The sequence below is a fragment of the Stigmatopora argus genome, chromosome 7 (assembly GCF_051989625.1).
Source record: "Stigmatopora argus isolate UIUO_Sarg chromosome 7, RoL_Sarg_1.0, whole genome shotgun sequence".
Taxonomy (NCBI): Eukaryota; Metazoa; Chordata; class Actinopteri; order Syngnathiformes; family Syngnathidae; genus Stigmatopora; species Stigmatopora argus.
Window position 1 is genome coordinate 2,921,700 of NC_135393.1, and position 16,579 is coordinate 2,938,278.

Consider the following 16,579-nt stretch of genomic DNA (forward strand, 5'->3'; position numbering starts at 1 on the left):
TGTGGAGGGAGTTGAAAGTCCGTGGTGCCCAACGACAGCCCCAAAAACATCACTGCTCTAGGGGAGATCTGCATGGAGGAATGGGCCAAAATACCAGCAACGGTGTGTGAAAAGCTTGTGAAGAGTTACAGAAAACGCTTGGCCTCCGTTATAGCCAACAAAGGGTACATAAAGTATTGAGATGAACTTTTGGTATTGACCAAATACTTATTTTCCACCATGATTTGCAAATAAATTATTTAAAAAAATCAAACAATGTAATTTTCTGTTTTTTTTCCCACCTTCTGCCTCTCATCGTTGAAGTTTACCCATGTTGACAATTACAGGCCTCTCTAATCTTTTCAAGTAGGATAACTTTCACAATTGGTGGTTGACTAAATACTTATTTGCCCCACTGTATGTAGAACTTGGATTACCCGAGTTTCTTGGCATATTCTAGATAGCCGATAAGGATCTCATGGTACACTGCTGTTCTTAAAACTCTGGGTTTGAAGAAGTGAATACTGTCGAGGTAAGATATGTAGACTCGTCTGTAAAGTTAAGGAGGGTAGAAAAAGTTAAAGGTTTCCTCCACATATAGCCGTTGATTGTCATGTATAATATTATGGAATAATTAGAACTACAGACCTAGTGTTGGGGAATGGGCATTCAGAGCCGTACTCCTGTACATGCATGCCAAAGAAGCACACATCGACACCATCTATCTCCTCAAAGGCAAAAAGTGCTTTGGTTCGGTAAGGAAAGCTCTCTGGCATCTCACCAGTATCCACAAATCTATAATTAGAAAGAGAAAACATACTTGACAATGAGAGATGAATGTAAAAGTGGAAAAACATGTTCTTGTATCAATATCTCAAATACACTATGTCCCCAACTTACAAATATCCGATTTGCAAACATTCGTAGACATGAACGCCAGATGACTGCTTTATATTTGCATCTACTGTATTTTAACGCCTATAGGGCACATTTAAAAATCTAAAATTTTCTCTAAAATGGATGGGGCGTCCAATTAGTCGGTGCGCCTTGTATATGCACTAAAATTCAAAATTCCATAGAGCTTGCTCCATGACCCTGACCACTTGAATGTCTGGATGCATGTCTTGTTGAAATGCAACTTTTACACAAGAAAATCCTTGACGCTAAAGGGGGTGGAAGAAAAGAGCACGTACCAATAGGGCATTTTGCAAACCAATATCGGTTTGACCGCTTACGAGGCACAGTTCAAGCTGAGAGCTATCTGCTACGCAGAGAACATGGGAATTGAGGTGGAAAGCACCTCAATAAAAACGAGTACATGCTTTTTAAATGGAGGGAGCTGAAAAATCACCTTAAACAAGTAAAAAAGAAAACGCTGACCCCAACATTTTTGTCCAAGGAAAAAAATAAATGTAGTCTAATAATTCAAATACCGAGGAAACACTCAACTAGACTTCAAACGACAGATTAAAAAACACGCCGAATAAAACTAAATTAAATGTGTCTAATTTTAGGTTAATAGAAACAATCTAACACATGAGTAGGAAAAATTATATTTTGACACAATGATCATATAACACAGGGGTCACCAAACTACGGCCCGTCAGCACATTTGGCCCGGCCCTCTGAACAATACCAGAGATGCTATCGGATTTATTTCCTATTTGGAAAAAAATATTTTTTTCCAGAATTTCCCCCCCCCCCAAAATCCTAGGCCCCGCCCTGTCAAAGAGAGAACGGAATAATGGCGAAAAAGTTAGGTAAGAGAAAAATTGATTCAGAATGCAGGGTATTTAACCTGGAGTGGACAAACGATTATTTTTTTGTTCAATGCAAAGAAAAGGCTGTTTGTCTCATCTGTCAAGAGACGGTGGCGGTATTCAAAGAATACAATCTTCGCCGACACTATGAATCCCGTCACAAAGACAAGTACGATAGCTTGCAAGGCCAAATACGAGCAGACAAACTCAAAGCGAAAAAGTGAACTACTATCTCAGCAGAATACATTTGTACGCCAAGCTCAGCTGAACCAGGCATCCGTTCGGGCCAGCTTTCGAGTTGCTAAACTGATAGCAAGCAGCGGTAAGCCTTTCACTGACGGAGAGTTTGTTAAGAAATGTATGGATGCTGTCGCGGAGGTGTGTCCCGAGAAGAGAGATGCATTTAATGCCGTAAGTCTGTCGGCGAGTACAATCACCTGACGCGTTGAAGAAATCGGGAGTAATGTATATGCCCAGCTGCAGCAGAAGACAAAAGAATTTGACTTTTTTTCATTAGCACTGGATGAAAGCACGGACGTGCAAGACATAGCGCAACTGCTCATTTTTATTCGTGGAGTTAGCGCAAACTTTGAGATATGCGAGGATCTGGCAGCCCTCCAAAGTCTCAAAGGGACTACAACGGGAGAGGATATTTTTGACAAAGTGTGCCAAACCATGGAGAAGTTGGACCTGGACTGGTCAAAGCTAGCTAGCATCACGACTGACGGGGCTCCTAGCATGGTGGGCGAAACTCGCGGTCTAATGGGACGCATGAACCAGGAGTTGGAAAAAGGGGTCTCACCGCCCCGCTACGAGTCCACTGCCTAATTCACCAGCAAGCACTGTGCTGCAAAGTGTTGACGTGAGAGATTCTGCTCTGACAACTGAGCTGAACTTTTATCTGTTAAGATTGTGCATGGCACAACAGAAATTTAATGTTCCATGGCTTTTTTTCTATGAAAAACCCAGAGAGTTATTTAGTTATTATTTATTTCATAAATAGTGTTATTTATTTCCTGTTTTTTCTGTGAAGAACTCAGAGAGGGTTATTTAGTTATTATTTATTTCATTAATAGTGTTATTATTTGTTTCCTGACTTTTTTTCTGTAAAGAACCTGGAAAGGGTTATTTGGTTATGTGTGGCTTTCTGGAAAACAATAAAAAAAAATTAAGCTCCCCTACGATCGTCACACTTTTTCTTATACAAACTGACACCGGGCCCCTATCAGAGAAGGGAAAGGTTATGTGGCCCTCACAGGAAAAAGTTTGGGAACCCCTGATATAATACATGACTTACTGCCTAACAAGTTGGTCATCGGCCAGCAAAACATCACTAAAACCAATTGAAACCATTTATGAGTAGGCTTTGAAAGTATTGGACAGAGAGCCAAAAACACACCACCACTGTTAGATATTAAAGAAACACAAACGCCTGAACTGGAACAATACTGGTAAATATGGAGATGCCACCTTAGTCTACAAAATCTTCCAACAAAAAGCCCATCCTCCACTGATTTGGTACAAAAAAAATTCCAACGCATCAACAAGGGCTAGCTCTAGAGATGACTGTGTAGTTCCCTTCAAAAAGAGTGCTTTCAGCCAAAGCACCTTCTTTGTCCACGCCGCACATACCTGGAATTTAATACCGATTAACATATGTGAATTCCCGTCTCTGAACCTCTTCGCCAATCATCTTAAAGCCAGACTGTTAGACGAACAAAATTGAGATCACGACGCTGTCTAAAATTGTGCTACATGTATGTATCTAGCGTGTGTTATTGTTTATCTTGTATGGGACTAAAGATGGAAATTAGCCAGCGGCTACAATCTTACTAATTTTTACATTTACAGTGGTACCTCGTCACACGACCGCTCGTCATACAATATTCTCGTCTTACGACGGAAATTTCGATCGAATAATTCGCCCGTCATGCGATCAAAATTTCGTGATGCGACCAAGCCAGGTGGCCATGGCACTGTCTTTTTTGCATATCTTTCGTGTATAACAATATTTACGAGCACCGAATGAGTTATTCAGACCAGGAAACGCACAACGCGCATGCGCGGGGAAAAGAGGGCTTTCTGGGTAATGAAGTATACTCGTGCACACAACGCCGACAAGCGATGGCACTCTTTCTCAGAATAAAACTTTACCCACAATCAATACGTGGGTAAGCTCAGCTGCTGCATTTCCTGTTATTTTTATCTAATACGAGGAGTATTATATTACTTCTCGTTCGCTGCTCATAAGAACATCAGGGGCACTGGCTCGCAATTCCCCGCAATAGCACCCACGGTAGCAACTCTATCATAGGCGCCGTTCGAGGGGATGAGAACACAGATGCTACAAGCTAAAAGGGAGCCGCTAGCCAGCGCCCCCGAAGCTCCCATGAGCAGCGGAGCGATCGCTGATAAAAGACTGCTGCTCGTTGGCTGCTCATAAGAACATCAGGGGCACTGGCTCGCAACTCCCCGCAATAGCATCCCCGGTAGCAACTCTATCATAGGCGCCGTTCGAGGGGATGCGAACACAGATGCTACAAGCTAAAAGGGAGTCGCTAGCCAGCGCCCTCGAAGCTCCCATGAGCAGCGGAGCGATCGCTGATAAAAGACTGCTGCTCGTTGGCAAGTGGTCGTGCGTTATCCGATTGTGAGGGCATTTGTGTGCATCATTTTCGGAATATTTTGAAGGGAATAGTACAACAGCAAACAGCCCATCAATAGCGAACGTGAGGGTGGAGTGTTTGTTCCGTTACGAGTGGGTTGTGTGGAAAAAAAAACCCGAAGCCCCCCGCCCCTTTTGTGCCCCTCTCCCCTCGGCGAAATCCGCCCAATTTTAGTTAGATTAAACACATTTTATTTCTATTAAACCACTAGTTATGTGTTACTTTGTTAATAGATGGGGAATTAGAAGAAATAAAACATTTTTTCCAATCCAATATCCTGTTTTTGGTGTTTTTTCAGAGGGCTGGAACGAATTCTTATTTTTTCCATTCATTTCAATGGGAAACGTCCGCTCGAGTTACGAGAACCTCGTCATACGATCTCAGTCTCGGAACGGATCACGATCGTATGTCGAGGTATCACTGTATATGTTCATTAACATGAATATAAATATGTTCATTAATATGTGCTGTCCCTTATCAAATAAATCAATCAATTCTGTAAGGTACGAGCAGTGCTCAGGCTTTCCGCCTTAAACAAAGGAGCAGGTTTCGGCCCTGCTAATCGGTTGAGGACCTTCTATGGACCTGTCCAGCTCCCCGAGAATAACCACCAATCTCCTGAAATCTCCATGTTCAAGAGATTGTGTTGGAAGACACATTAAAACCTCCTTGCTCCAGCACGTATGGATATGACATCAGGATGAAGTTGGACAGCCTGTGCAACTACTGTAGGGTTCAGGAATCGCCTCATATGTAGTTAAGCAAAAACAAGCACAAAACCAGCCGAAACAGATCACGAGGGAGAAACTTGAAATAACCTCCACATGTAAAACCAGTCCAGTTTCGAGTTTTTGAAATGTTGCAATTGTAGTGCACCTGTTGTTAATTCCATGAACACCTATACAACTGAGACAACAACTCAAGTGAATAACAATGCCCACAGGTGCTTAACCAACCAGAAAATTGTCAGACAGGTTTATTTCATGACAGGACCAATAAAATAAATACATTTTGGGATTTTAACTTGAAATTTTATCATTGTGATTTTTGAAATGTTGATTAAATTTTGTGGGCAGTGTACGTTTCACTTGAAAATTGTGGAATCAATCTTCACTATCTACTGTATGTTAAAACGGAAATTAAATTAGACATTTTTTCTAAAATATATAAAATAAGGACACAAAAACTTTGTTTTTAAATCTTGGTTAGTAGTACTCTCACCTTGCTTTCATTCCTTGTTTAACCTCTACCGTTTTGTCGGAGCTAGCAACCACTCGCACAAACACCTCTCCAGCTTCTGGGTGGTTCTGTCGCTTCAAGAATTTATTGACACGCTCTTCTATAGACATTCCCAGTCGCGTTGACTGCAGCCCTATAGTATAAATACAAGAATAAAATTGTGATGCTCTATCATGTGGATCAACTGATTCACTGTGGCAGACCCTCAGGGGATAAGCCGAAAAACCTATGGTTTGTTAAGAGCACTCAGTGGACAATTTAAAAAAAAATACAAATAAAATGACAATGGATCGGAAATGGCTGATGTAAGAGATCGAGAACTAACTTTTAGCCGAGAACTTGTTGTCCTTTCGTGATTTCCCACTCCTCTTTAAACAGTTGTCACAGATGAATCTGTCGATAGGTAGGGTTATATGTAAAAAACCAATTAATTGCAAAGAAGCACATTTAGATGTAACGTATGTCCATTATGGATAGGTTTCTCACCCAGATGGCCAAATAACTTCATAGTGCAAGACGCATATCTGGTGCATCTTCCGCCCACAATCTTTACATTCAACAAACCTGATAAGAAGCAAACAAACAGTAGATTTTCCATCACAACATAAACATGTCAAAATACTTGACGGTTTCTAACTTGGATAACAAGCATCGCGCTCTACTTAAAATACGTAGAAGTTATCATCTCATCTCATTTTCTGAACCACTTTATCCTCATCAGGGTCACGGGGGAGAGGGGTGTGGGTATGCTGGACCATTTCCCAGCTGACTCCGGGCCAGAGGCGGGGGACACCCTAAATCGGTGGCCAGCCGATCGCAGGGCACAAGGAGACAGACAACCATGCATACTCACACCCATATTTAGGGGCAATTTAGAGTGTCCAATCAGCCTATCATGCATATTTTTGGAATGTGGGAGGAAACCGGGGAGAACATGCAAACTCCACACGGGTGGACGTGACCTGGATGAACCCAGGATCCCAGAGCTGTGAGGCCGACGGGCTAAACACTCGCGCCATCGGGCCGCCCATACTTAGAAGTTGACAAGTGTATATAGCCCTAACAGGACGAGTTGTCTATAAGCCTATAAGCATGTGAGTTTTTGTCTACTTACGGCTCAGGTTCCAGGACATCGTTCTTCTTTTTTTCAAACTGGTCTTTTGATATCATCCTGATGGGGAAATGTGCATGAAATGGGAGAGAACGTGAGAAAATAATGACATCAAGAGAGGAAAACAACACAAACACTTGTTTCAGTAACAATAAAGCTGTGGAAACTAGTGGGGTAACGCACAGATTGTCAGGTGTTGGAAAACCATGGCCTGTGATTCTCATGGATGCAGGCAGAGCTGCCAATCTCCGTCGACCCCATTTCAGGAGTACCCTTGTCCCATTTCCGGAATTTTATGTTTTCCCTTAAAAAAAAAAAACCTCGGGAAAGATAGGATTTGTTTCAAAACAAAAGACTGGTGGTCAGCCTTAATAATACTTACTTCCCTTATGATTTTTTTTTTTTGTGATAAAGGCTGCCTATGCAATTGATTCCGAACCGATTGCCACACTGAAGTCGCACAAGACGAATCATTTGTCAGAACTTGTGACTCGGATGATTCACAATGCACTCATGTCATCATCTCATCATTTTCTGAACCGCTTTATCCTCATTAGGTTCGCGGAGGTGCTGGAGCCTATCCCAGCTGACTCCGGGCCAGAGGCGGGGGGCACCCTAAATCGGGGGCCAGCCGATCGTAGGGCACAAGGAGACGGACAACCATGCACACTCATACCCATACCTGGGGGCAATTTAGTGTCTAATACGCCTACCATGCATGTTTTGGGAATGTGGAAGGAAACCCACGCAGGCCCGGGGAGAAGATGCAAACTCCACACAGGTGTACGTGACCTGGATTTGAACCCAGGAGCCCAGAGCTGTGAGGCCGACGCGCTAACCACTCGCTCCACCGGGCCGCCCACAATTCACTCGTGTTACCAAATTCATCCGTATTACAGTGGAGTTGTGTGAATTTCGAGGCATTAAATTAAATTGGAAATCTGGTACTTTTCCAAAATGGTTGCTTCAAAAACAAATTACCGTATTTTCACGCCTATAAGGCGCGCATAAAAGTCAAAAAAATTCTCCCAAATAGACAGGGCGCCTTATAATGCAGAGCGCCCTTTGTGAGCGCCGAGCGCCACCAAGCGGGAGCGCTCGCGGGGGCGCCGAGCGACTGGCGATAGCGCTGGCTACCGGAAGCAGCTTATTTCCGGGTTCCGGTGCACAGTGACTGCTGGGAAATATAGTTCTTCCTCGCTACACCCACATGCTAAAAACATGTTTTAAAAAGGCAACGGAAGCAAAACTGAGTTCGGTTGTACTTTATTTAGACATTTTACAATTTACTCAAGTCATCATCACCTTCAAATCCCTCAAACTCATCTTCTGTGTCAGAATTAAACAATTGCCCGAACGAGCCTTCCAAATAGCCGGGTCCCCCCCTCTCTTCATTTTCAGAGTCACCGTAATTTCCATGTGGCTCCTTAGAAATTATGCCGGCTTTGGCAAAAGCTCGAACAACCGTGCAAGCAGAAACGTTCGCCCAGGCGGCAACGATCCATTGACAAATCGTAGCGTAAGAAGCCCGGCGCTGCCTGCCACTTTTCGTGAAGCTGTGTTTGCCAGCGATCATCAACTGCTCCCACGCCGCTCGTAACTTTGATTTGAAAGCCCGGTTGATGCCGATGTCCAGCGGCTGTAATTCTTTGGTCAAGCCTCCGAGAACTCTGAGTATACGTCACGTAACCAGTCTCGGCGGCGCTCGTGACGTACATGACGGCTCGCCGTCTGTTTTGATTTCCGACTCCATGCGTGCTTACGAGGGTACGGCTTCTATGCGCATAAAAACACGTAATGCAAAAAAACTGCAAATCACTTCACGATGGCGCCGTTGGCTCGGCGCGTGACGTCACGAATCCGGCCGATACTTTCATTTACTTCAAAATAGAGAAAAGATAAGCAGATAAAACGCTTAACAAAATTTATTTTGATGTCTATGAATGAAATTCAAGGAAAAAATGTACGTATCTTGCATAAAACGTGAAAAAAAACTCACGTTTCCGTCACTGCTCGCTCGGGGAGCATCCATCTTACGTAGGTCCCAGGCAGCCATCTTACCTAGGGCGCTGACGTATAAACCTAGTTAACGTGCTTTGACTGGCCAGACGTGAGTAGCCTTGATTTTGAAATAAAACAAAATTCCACTTTTATTTTTATAAATGTCCTGTTTTCTGTTGTTTTCATTAAAAGGCAGGTTATATCCTGCTTTTGGTTCAGCCACCTAGGCGGACAGCTTGGGGTCCTATAGTTGTAGTTTGAGTTGGGAAAAAACAGCACCGCGAACGTTTCCAGCGGAGTTTGATTCAGTAGTTGTTGGATTTATTATGGGATGTTTTATATGTTTTGTAAGTATTTTTAATAAGAATAAGGCTATGAATTAATTCATGATAATATTATAGATGTATGCATTTTAATTACTTTTGTATGAGTGTCTTTAATTTGAGACTGGGGCAAACTCGAGGTCACCCTGCTGGCTCCAGCTTGTTGACATAACACCTCACCCTCCAAGGACTGTTTACTGGGAGATATACCTCGCAACCCAGCCACCCAGATGCAAGTTCGCAATGATCTACAAAGGACTCATAAATTGTTTTGTCTGGGACGCCGGCAGTTTACCTTATAAAGAAATTATTATGCTTATACTGCAAATTCTTACGCAGGTGTTTTGGTTCCAATCTAATAATGGCAATTGTTTTGAATCAGATTACATTGAAATGTTTTCCATTTGTCGCGACTAAATACGATGAAAATATACTACACGTCAGAAATGCTCAGGAACGAAGTAGCGTTATGAGTGTAGCTCCTTGCAAGTTGTAACCAGATATGTGAAAGATGTCTTCCAATTTTAATTAAATATTACTAATAATGATTTAAGGGTATTAATCATTATTCCAACATTTGGTCCTTCGAGTAGCCGGGGTCAACACACCGATAAGGAATCCAGACGCTGCGGTTCAATATCTGGAGTGACCGTGCTATAAATCAAACCTGCATAACATGTATGGGGCCCCGACCTCTCTTAAGAGTAGTACCCGCGCAAATTACCCCTGATTGTGTAAAGGAGAAGATGTAAGCCAAAGTGTGAGAAATGAAATAATGTATACCCTGTTCCAAGACCAGCAAAGGACAAAGCTAACTTTTCAACACATGTTGTGTTTGATCATTTTACCTGCTTAAACCTTACAGGGCATGGTCTGAAGCTGGAGGATAAATGAGATGTAGTGTGCCCACGTCCTAAAACCGACTACACCCTGATACCACGTTCTGGCCTATGATGGTGGTGGGGTGGAAATAAATTATACGACTCCTGCTGAAACGCGGCAGGACTTTGTGCCTTGGGGTCACTGCTTTTACCAGTGTCTGTTTTTCCATCTACAGTGGAGGAGATACAATTGGCTGAAATCCAGTATGATGGTGGGTCCCTCCCGACGGCGTCGATCGGTATGGAGAGAGGGAGATCCAACATACATTGATGCGATTGGCATCCCCGGGGCATACCAGATGAGTATAAGTTGGCTAATCAGGTCGGGACTCTATTTTTCTTTTAAGTACCCCAAAACAAAAATGTGATAAATTACCTGCATTACAATGTCCAAAACCTTGGAAATTATACTGAACAGGGATTTGTGGCGATAAAGGAACAACTGGCAGCCACTAGTCTGATGGCGTTCCAGGATCGTGCAGCGGTTGAAATGCTTCTTGAAGGAGCAGGGGGCATATGCAATGTTTGAAAATGTTGCACTCAACAACACGTCCCCTACTGGGTCCCACACCAGGGCCAACGATGGCCTGCAGACCCTAAACCGCAAGATGAAAAAGCATCCCGGAGTAGAATAATCCACTTGACAGATTTGTGGGATAAGGCCTTCGTACATACAAAGATTTGGCCTAATCTGTTGCATTTTCCGTAGCCATTTTTGCTACGATTTTGACATTATGTGGGTGTTGTGTTATTCGCTGCTTAAGATCATTGATAAGCCGACTTATAACCACTGCGATTGCCGCTACAAATTCTAAATTGCATGAATTATATCCTCTGCTGATGAAGTACTGAGGGGAGCAGTGAATTCCAGGAGCATGGTAATTCCGAGAATGAATTGGGCGAAAATGATTTTGTTTTTTTTGCTTTTCAGACCAGCCGAACGAGTAGGGCCTAAGCGGGTAAAATTAAAGCAGCCAACGGAGAGATCCCTCTCATCTTGGATTTGCCATAAAATGAATAACAAACATATAATAAAAAAAGGGGGGGGGGGGGGTTGGGAAATGTTGGATTTATTATGGGATGTTTTTATATGTTTTGTAAGCATTTTTAATAAGTAATAAGGCTATGAATTAATTCATGATAATATTATAGATGTATGCATTTTAATTACTTTTGTATAAGAGTGTCTTTAATTTGAGACTGGGGCAAACTCGAGGTCACCCTGCTGGCTCCAGCTTGTTGACATAACACCTCACCCTCCAAGGACTGTTTACTGGGAGATAGACCTCGCAACCCAGCCACCCAGATGCAAGTTCGCAATGATCTACGAAGGACTCATAAATTGTTTTGTCTGGGACGCCGGCAGTTTACCTTATAAAGAAATTATTATGCTTATACTGCAAATTCTTACGCAGGTGTTTTGGTTTCAATCTAATAATGGCAATTGTTTTGAATCAAATTACATTGAAATGTTTTCCGTTTGTCGCGACTAAATACAATGAAAATATACTACACGTCAGAAATGCTCAGGAACGAAGTGGCGTTATGAGTGTAGCTCCTTGCAAGTTGTAACCAGATATGTGAAAGATGTCTTCCAATTTTAATTAAATATTACTAATAATGATTTAAGGGTATTAATCATTATTCCAACAGTAGTCTTCATCAAAGTTGACTGGAATGTGTTGTCAAAGAAGTATGCTCGACATTGTCAATGTATGGATTTGATATAAAAGAAGCTGAAGAATCAATCCTCTGTGTGCCTTTGTCTCACTCTCTGACCAGAGTATCTGGGTGGATGACAAGCGCTATCAAAGAACATCGCAACGCTAAGCTAACTTGCTAATATTGATTTTTTTTCCGTTGTATTTCTTGTTCGAAAGTGACAACTATTGGAGTAATATGAACCATCGAAAGAATTGAGATATTTTGAAGCAATATCGCTGCCACAACATCTTAAACTTCTGGTAAGAAAATTGTAATTTCTGTAATTAGAAAGCATTAGGTTCTCATCAAGATAGACTTCTTTCTTCTTTCTAATTGAATAGTTTGATATTTTGCATTTACAAAAACCGGCATATTAACTTCCCAATGCTATTGACCCTAATAATGTGCTTTTGATTCATACAGTATCTGGGCTGGTGGTCAGTAAGGAGGACATTGACAAGTTGGTCAATGGGCACTAAAACCAACTCTCAATGGAGCAAGAGTTAATGCAACGCTTGGCAATACATGAGGAATTCAACAAAAAGGTGGCTGAGGAGGAAGCAGCCACCATTTCAACAGCACAAATCACTAAAAAAAATAGGGGAGAAATTTAACAAACTTTGCAACTTCGTGGAAAAAACATCCTGAAAAAGTGTTAACAAGTCGTGCGATCACCCACTTTGACGAGGTTTCACTTGTGCATTTTATAAACATTATTAAAAGTCGTCAAAGGCAATTGTCTTTACATCGATATTTCTCAAAAGGTCTGTCAACAAGCACCGTCGAAGGGGAACTTAAATCCAAATAGGTAAGAAGCAGTGACGATAAATAAAATGGGTGAAAAATTAAAATGCCAAAGAAATCATAGACCGTTAATGAAAACGATTACAAGTTCAATGTCATATTGCATTGAATTCTTAATTTTATGTTTATTAGATGTGTTGATGTGGTCGTGTGTTCTCTGTCTCTTGTTGCCTAATGTGAGCTTCCTGAAACTTGTGCACATGCGCTTCAACACTAATTTTGCATGATTATTCATTTTAATGGCTTATTAAATAATTTTATGATCATGTTCTCAGATTTTTGTGTCTTCACACTTTCCCTAAAAAATTGGCACACTTTGATAAATTTTTAAGGGTTTAATTCAGGGGTGGGCAAACCGGTCCTCAAGGGCCGTTGTGGGGTGCAGGTTTTTGTTCCAACCTATAAAGCGCAGACAATATCACCAAAGAAATTTCTGCAGAAAACAAGTGGCACCTGACTGCAATCCACTGATTGCACTTATAGGACACCAGATTGGTGAAAATGTGTCTTCTTTATGGGTTGGAATGAAAACCCACACCCACTACAGTGGAATAGTTTGCCTACCCCTGGTTTAGTTGGTAGTTTTGTGAGGATCGTGTAACGAATTAGAGAATTTACATATAACGTACTGCTCTACTTACGAATGCCTCTAGGTGCGAAATTTCCAGGTTACAAAACTTTTTATATGCAAATGATTTATATGCCTCAAGATAAGAAAAATATCCAAGTTACAAAAAAACCCAAAAAGTACATGCATTCGTTATCCGTTATTTTATTTTGAAAATATTGTCGCGGATGCATTGATTCTCACTTTAGAATCTCTCTACACTATACTGGGCTCGCAATGGCTGTCTCACAACAACCACTGTTTCAAGATTATCTCTTATGTACTTTTGACCACCGTTCGTCCTCACAGAGTTCTGACGGTGTTTTTTTTTTATTTTTTTCCAAGTGTGGATAAAGCAGCTGCTTCTGTTTTTATCATCATGCCTCCCAAGAAATGTACCAGTGTGAATGAAAAGAAGTGGTCATTGTGGATGATTAGTTGGTCGAGGGGGCATAAATACAAACTCTCTAGAGTTTATGGAACACTCGACAATACGGGCGAATACAACGAGAAGGCAGATGAGGAGAAAGCAGCGAACATTGCAACAGCAAAAAAAAATAAAAAAAATATCAAAGAAATGCTGGAGATATTGTCTTCATAGAAAAAAAACCAATCCAGTAAAAGTGTTCACGAGTCGTGCGATTGCCCACTTTGACGACGTTTGTCTGTTACATTATAGAAACATTATTAAAAGTCGTCAAAGGCAATCGTCTTTGGATAGTTTTTTTTCCCCAAAAGTGTCCGTCAACCTGCACGGCAGAAGGGCAAGTGAAATCCAAACAGGTAAGAACCAGTTGCTAATAAAACGGGTGACAAATTAAATTCCAAAGAAACCATAAAACGTTATTTTTTGTTGTTGATTAATGTTGTTAATGTTGTTGTTTGAACTCTTAATGTTGCGTTTATAAGACGTGTGCTTATGTGTCCGTGTGGATGTCAATGTCTTCTTAGTAATTGGAGTGGATCTGTGTGTTTGTGTGTTTGATTTTCTCCTGTTGTGTCCCCGACCCACGGGGCTTAATTGTTCCGCGCCAAGCAAACACGCACACACACATACATCCACTCAAAACAAGACAGTGGTTGTGTGCTCTCTTTGCGTGCTCTCAGTGCGTTTCAACACAGATAGATTTTGTATGCTTTCATGACATTAATAAATAATTTTCTAATAATTTTCTCTCACTTTGTGTGTTTCCTCACATCTTTCGTACAAAATTGGGACACACCAATTTTAAAGGGTTTAGTCGGTAGTTGTGTGAGGACCGTGGAACGGATTAGAGAATTTGCATATAAAGTACACTTCTACTTACGAAATGTTCAAGTTACAAAAAAAGTTTTGGAACCAATTAATTTCGTAAGTAGAGGTATGACTGTACTTATAAAATTTTCAATTTTACGAAAAAAGTTCTGGAACCAATTAATTTCATTAGTAGAGGTACGACTGTAATTTATTTGAAATCTCTCAGAAATAGGTCTGAGTAACTCAATTACATAAGTTCTATTGTTTACCTTTTTAAAAATAAAGGCATTCCAGGTAATTTTTTTGCTCAAACCCAACCAGGTACTTTACAGCCCTTGTGTAAATATTGGCCAGTACAATAAAAGTTAAAATTCTATAACATGTCTGTAAAATAAGAAAAAAGCAACAACTCCAATATATACAATTAATGAGTACTTTGATATACATAACACATTGGTCTCCGAGCTAAACGTACAAGAATATTATTTAGATCTGAAATATCTCCTGTACGTGTATTTGTCAATTTACTTACGTCTGTGGTTGCGCTGGGTCATCTCCTAATGTCACACTCTCTCCCTGAATCTCATTGAAGCATTTCTCACAAAAGTGGTACCTGTGAACATTGTGCAAATTAATTAACTTTTCAAATATAAAATATAAAAAAATAATATAAAAATACCTTCTTGTAGGTGCCTACTTGGATTGGATAACTTTATTCATCCCGTATTCGGGAAATTTCATTGTTAAACCATGTGTGGTCTCTCTCGCTGCCTTTTTTTAATAAAAGTTTTGAAAACGATGTGTGGATACTCAACTAAGGAATACTTGTTATAAAATATTTTGGAATTATGGGTAAAACAGAAGGCGCAGTAGTGTAATTGCAATTGGACGCGGAGCCGCAGAACCAGAGCATCCTCTGCGCACATCACGTGAACGCCGCAAGAAGCTAAAGATAAGCTAAACAGGCACTGGTACCGGTAAGAATGAATTTTGGAAAAGCTTCAAATTGATTGTTGAATATGATCGTTGGCAAAAAGACTGACACCTCGACGCTGAGCAGGCAGATAAACAGTTGAAATCGTCAAACTTCTATATTTCTATATTATCATATAAAAGATGTAAATGTTTATAAAGTCTTGTTTAACTTAGATTTCGTTACAAAAGACAGTTATCATAAATCACCCCTGCTCCTCCCAACTCGGGTCGGGAGTCCCGAGTCCTCACAAAAAATTCTAAAAATTCTGAAAATTCGTTTTTGCTTCCGGCTCGGGCCTGCAAATCAAGTTAATTCCTCGGGTTCGGGCGAATCGGATTTTTGGACCCGCGGGCTGGATTTTTTCGGCCCGATCTTACCTCTAATGACTCATGGAAGATATTGTGGGGACGTGCACTTATTTGCCACACAAATTGAGCATATGTAAGAATTGCACTAATATTCATTAGGTGAAATATATAAAAATATTTTTTTGTATCCTGCGTCTTAGCTTTGTGTTTGCTTAAACAATTTACCGTATTTTCTCGCATATCGACCACCTTCGTGTATAAACCGCACCCTTAAAATTGTCTTAAAATCGTTGAAATTTCTCTCGTATAAGACGCCGATTGATTCACAATTTTCACCTCCACATTGAGGGTTTTAATAGGGAGTACAAATGTGTTACTTAGAAAGGAAACCATTGCATGTGTTATTTCTGAGATACTGGATGAATCGAAAGGATCGTCTGCTGGATTTCCGAAAGTGTGTTGCCTTCATGTGGACGAATTCAAAAAGGAAGTCACATGAGCAGTACAACCAGGAAGTGTGTCTGCAGCGGTCTAGTTTTGTTATACCATCTCTAATCGCCAAGTCTCTGGGTGCAATAATAGCATGAGATACACATTACACAGGTATCAAGGCTGATATTTTAATGATCGACCGCAAGACCTTTGATCAGCCTTAACAACCATTGGAATGTGCTGGCCTGGTAAACACTACGAATACGTATCAAGGCTTCTCGCATCTGGCCAGTCAGAGCTCATTTAACTACCGGTAAAAGGTAAGATCGGGTGCCCTGAGAGAGCAATGGCAGGCCACAAGTGAGTTTTTTCGCGATTATGCAAGATACGATTTTTTTCGTGAATTTCATTCATAGATGTCAAAATAAATGTTTAGCGTTTGTTTTATCTTTTCTATATTTTTAAATAAATGACCGTATCAGCCGCATTATCTTGAGTTATGTGTTTCGCTTTTATCACCTTGCAGTTTCGTGCATGTCATGTCTAATTTG

At 41.0% G+C, this 16,579-nt stretch overlaps 1 protein-coding gene across 4 annotated transcripts in view; it reads right to left on the reverse strand.

Annotated features, from left to right (window-relative positions):
• Positions 1-16,579, reverse strand: part of crebbpa (CREB binding lysine acetyltransferase a) — a 104,919-nt gene that overhangs the window by 12,208 nt on the left and 76,132 nt on the right. For all 4 annotated transcript variants that reach the window (XM_077606164.1, XM_077606165.1, XM_077606163.1 and 1 more), the window contains 7 exons: positions 14,845-14,925; positions 6,759-6,815; positions 6,131-6,208; positions 5,970-6,037; positions 5,627-5,777; positions 628-774; positions 417-530 (listed from right to left, as the gene is read on the reverse strand). In XM_077606164.1, coding sequence (XP_077462290.1) covers positions 417-530; positions 628-774; positions 5,627-5,777; positions 5,970-6,037; positions 6,131-6,208; positions 6,759-6,815; positions 14,845-14,925 — 696 coding nt within the window. The remainder of the gene's footprint in view (positions 1-416; positions 531-627; positions 775-5,626; positions 5,778-5,969; positions 6,038-6,130; positions 6,209-6,758; positions 6,816-14,844; positions 14,926-16,579) is intronic.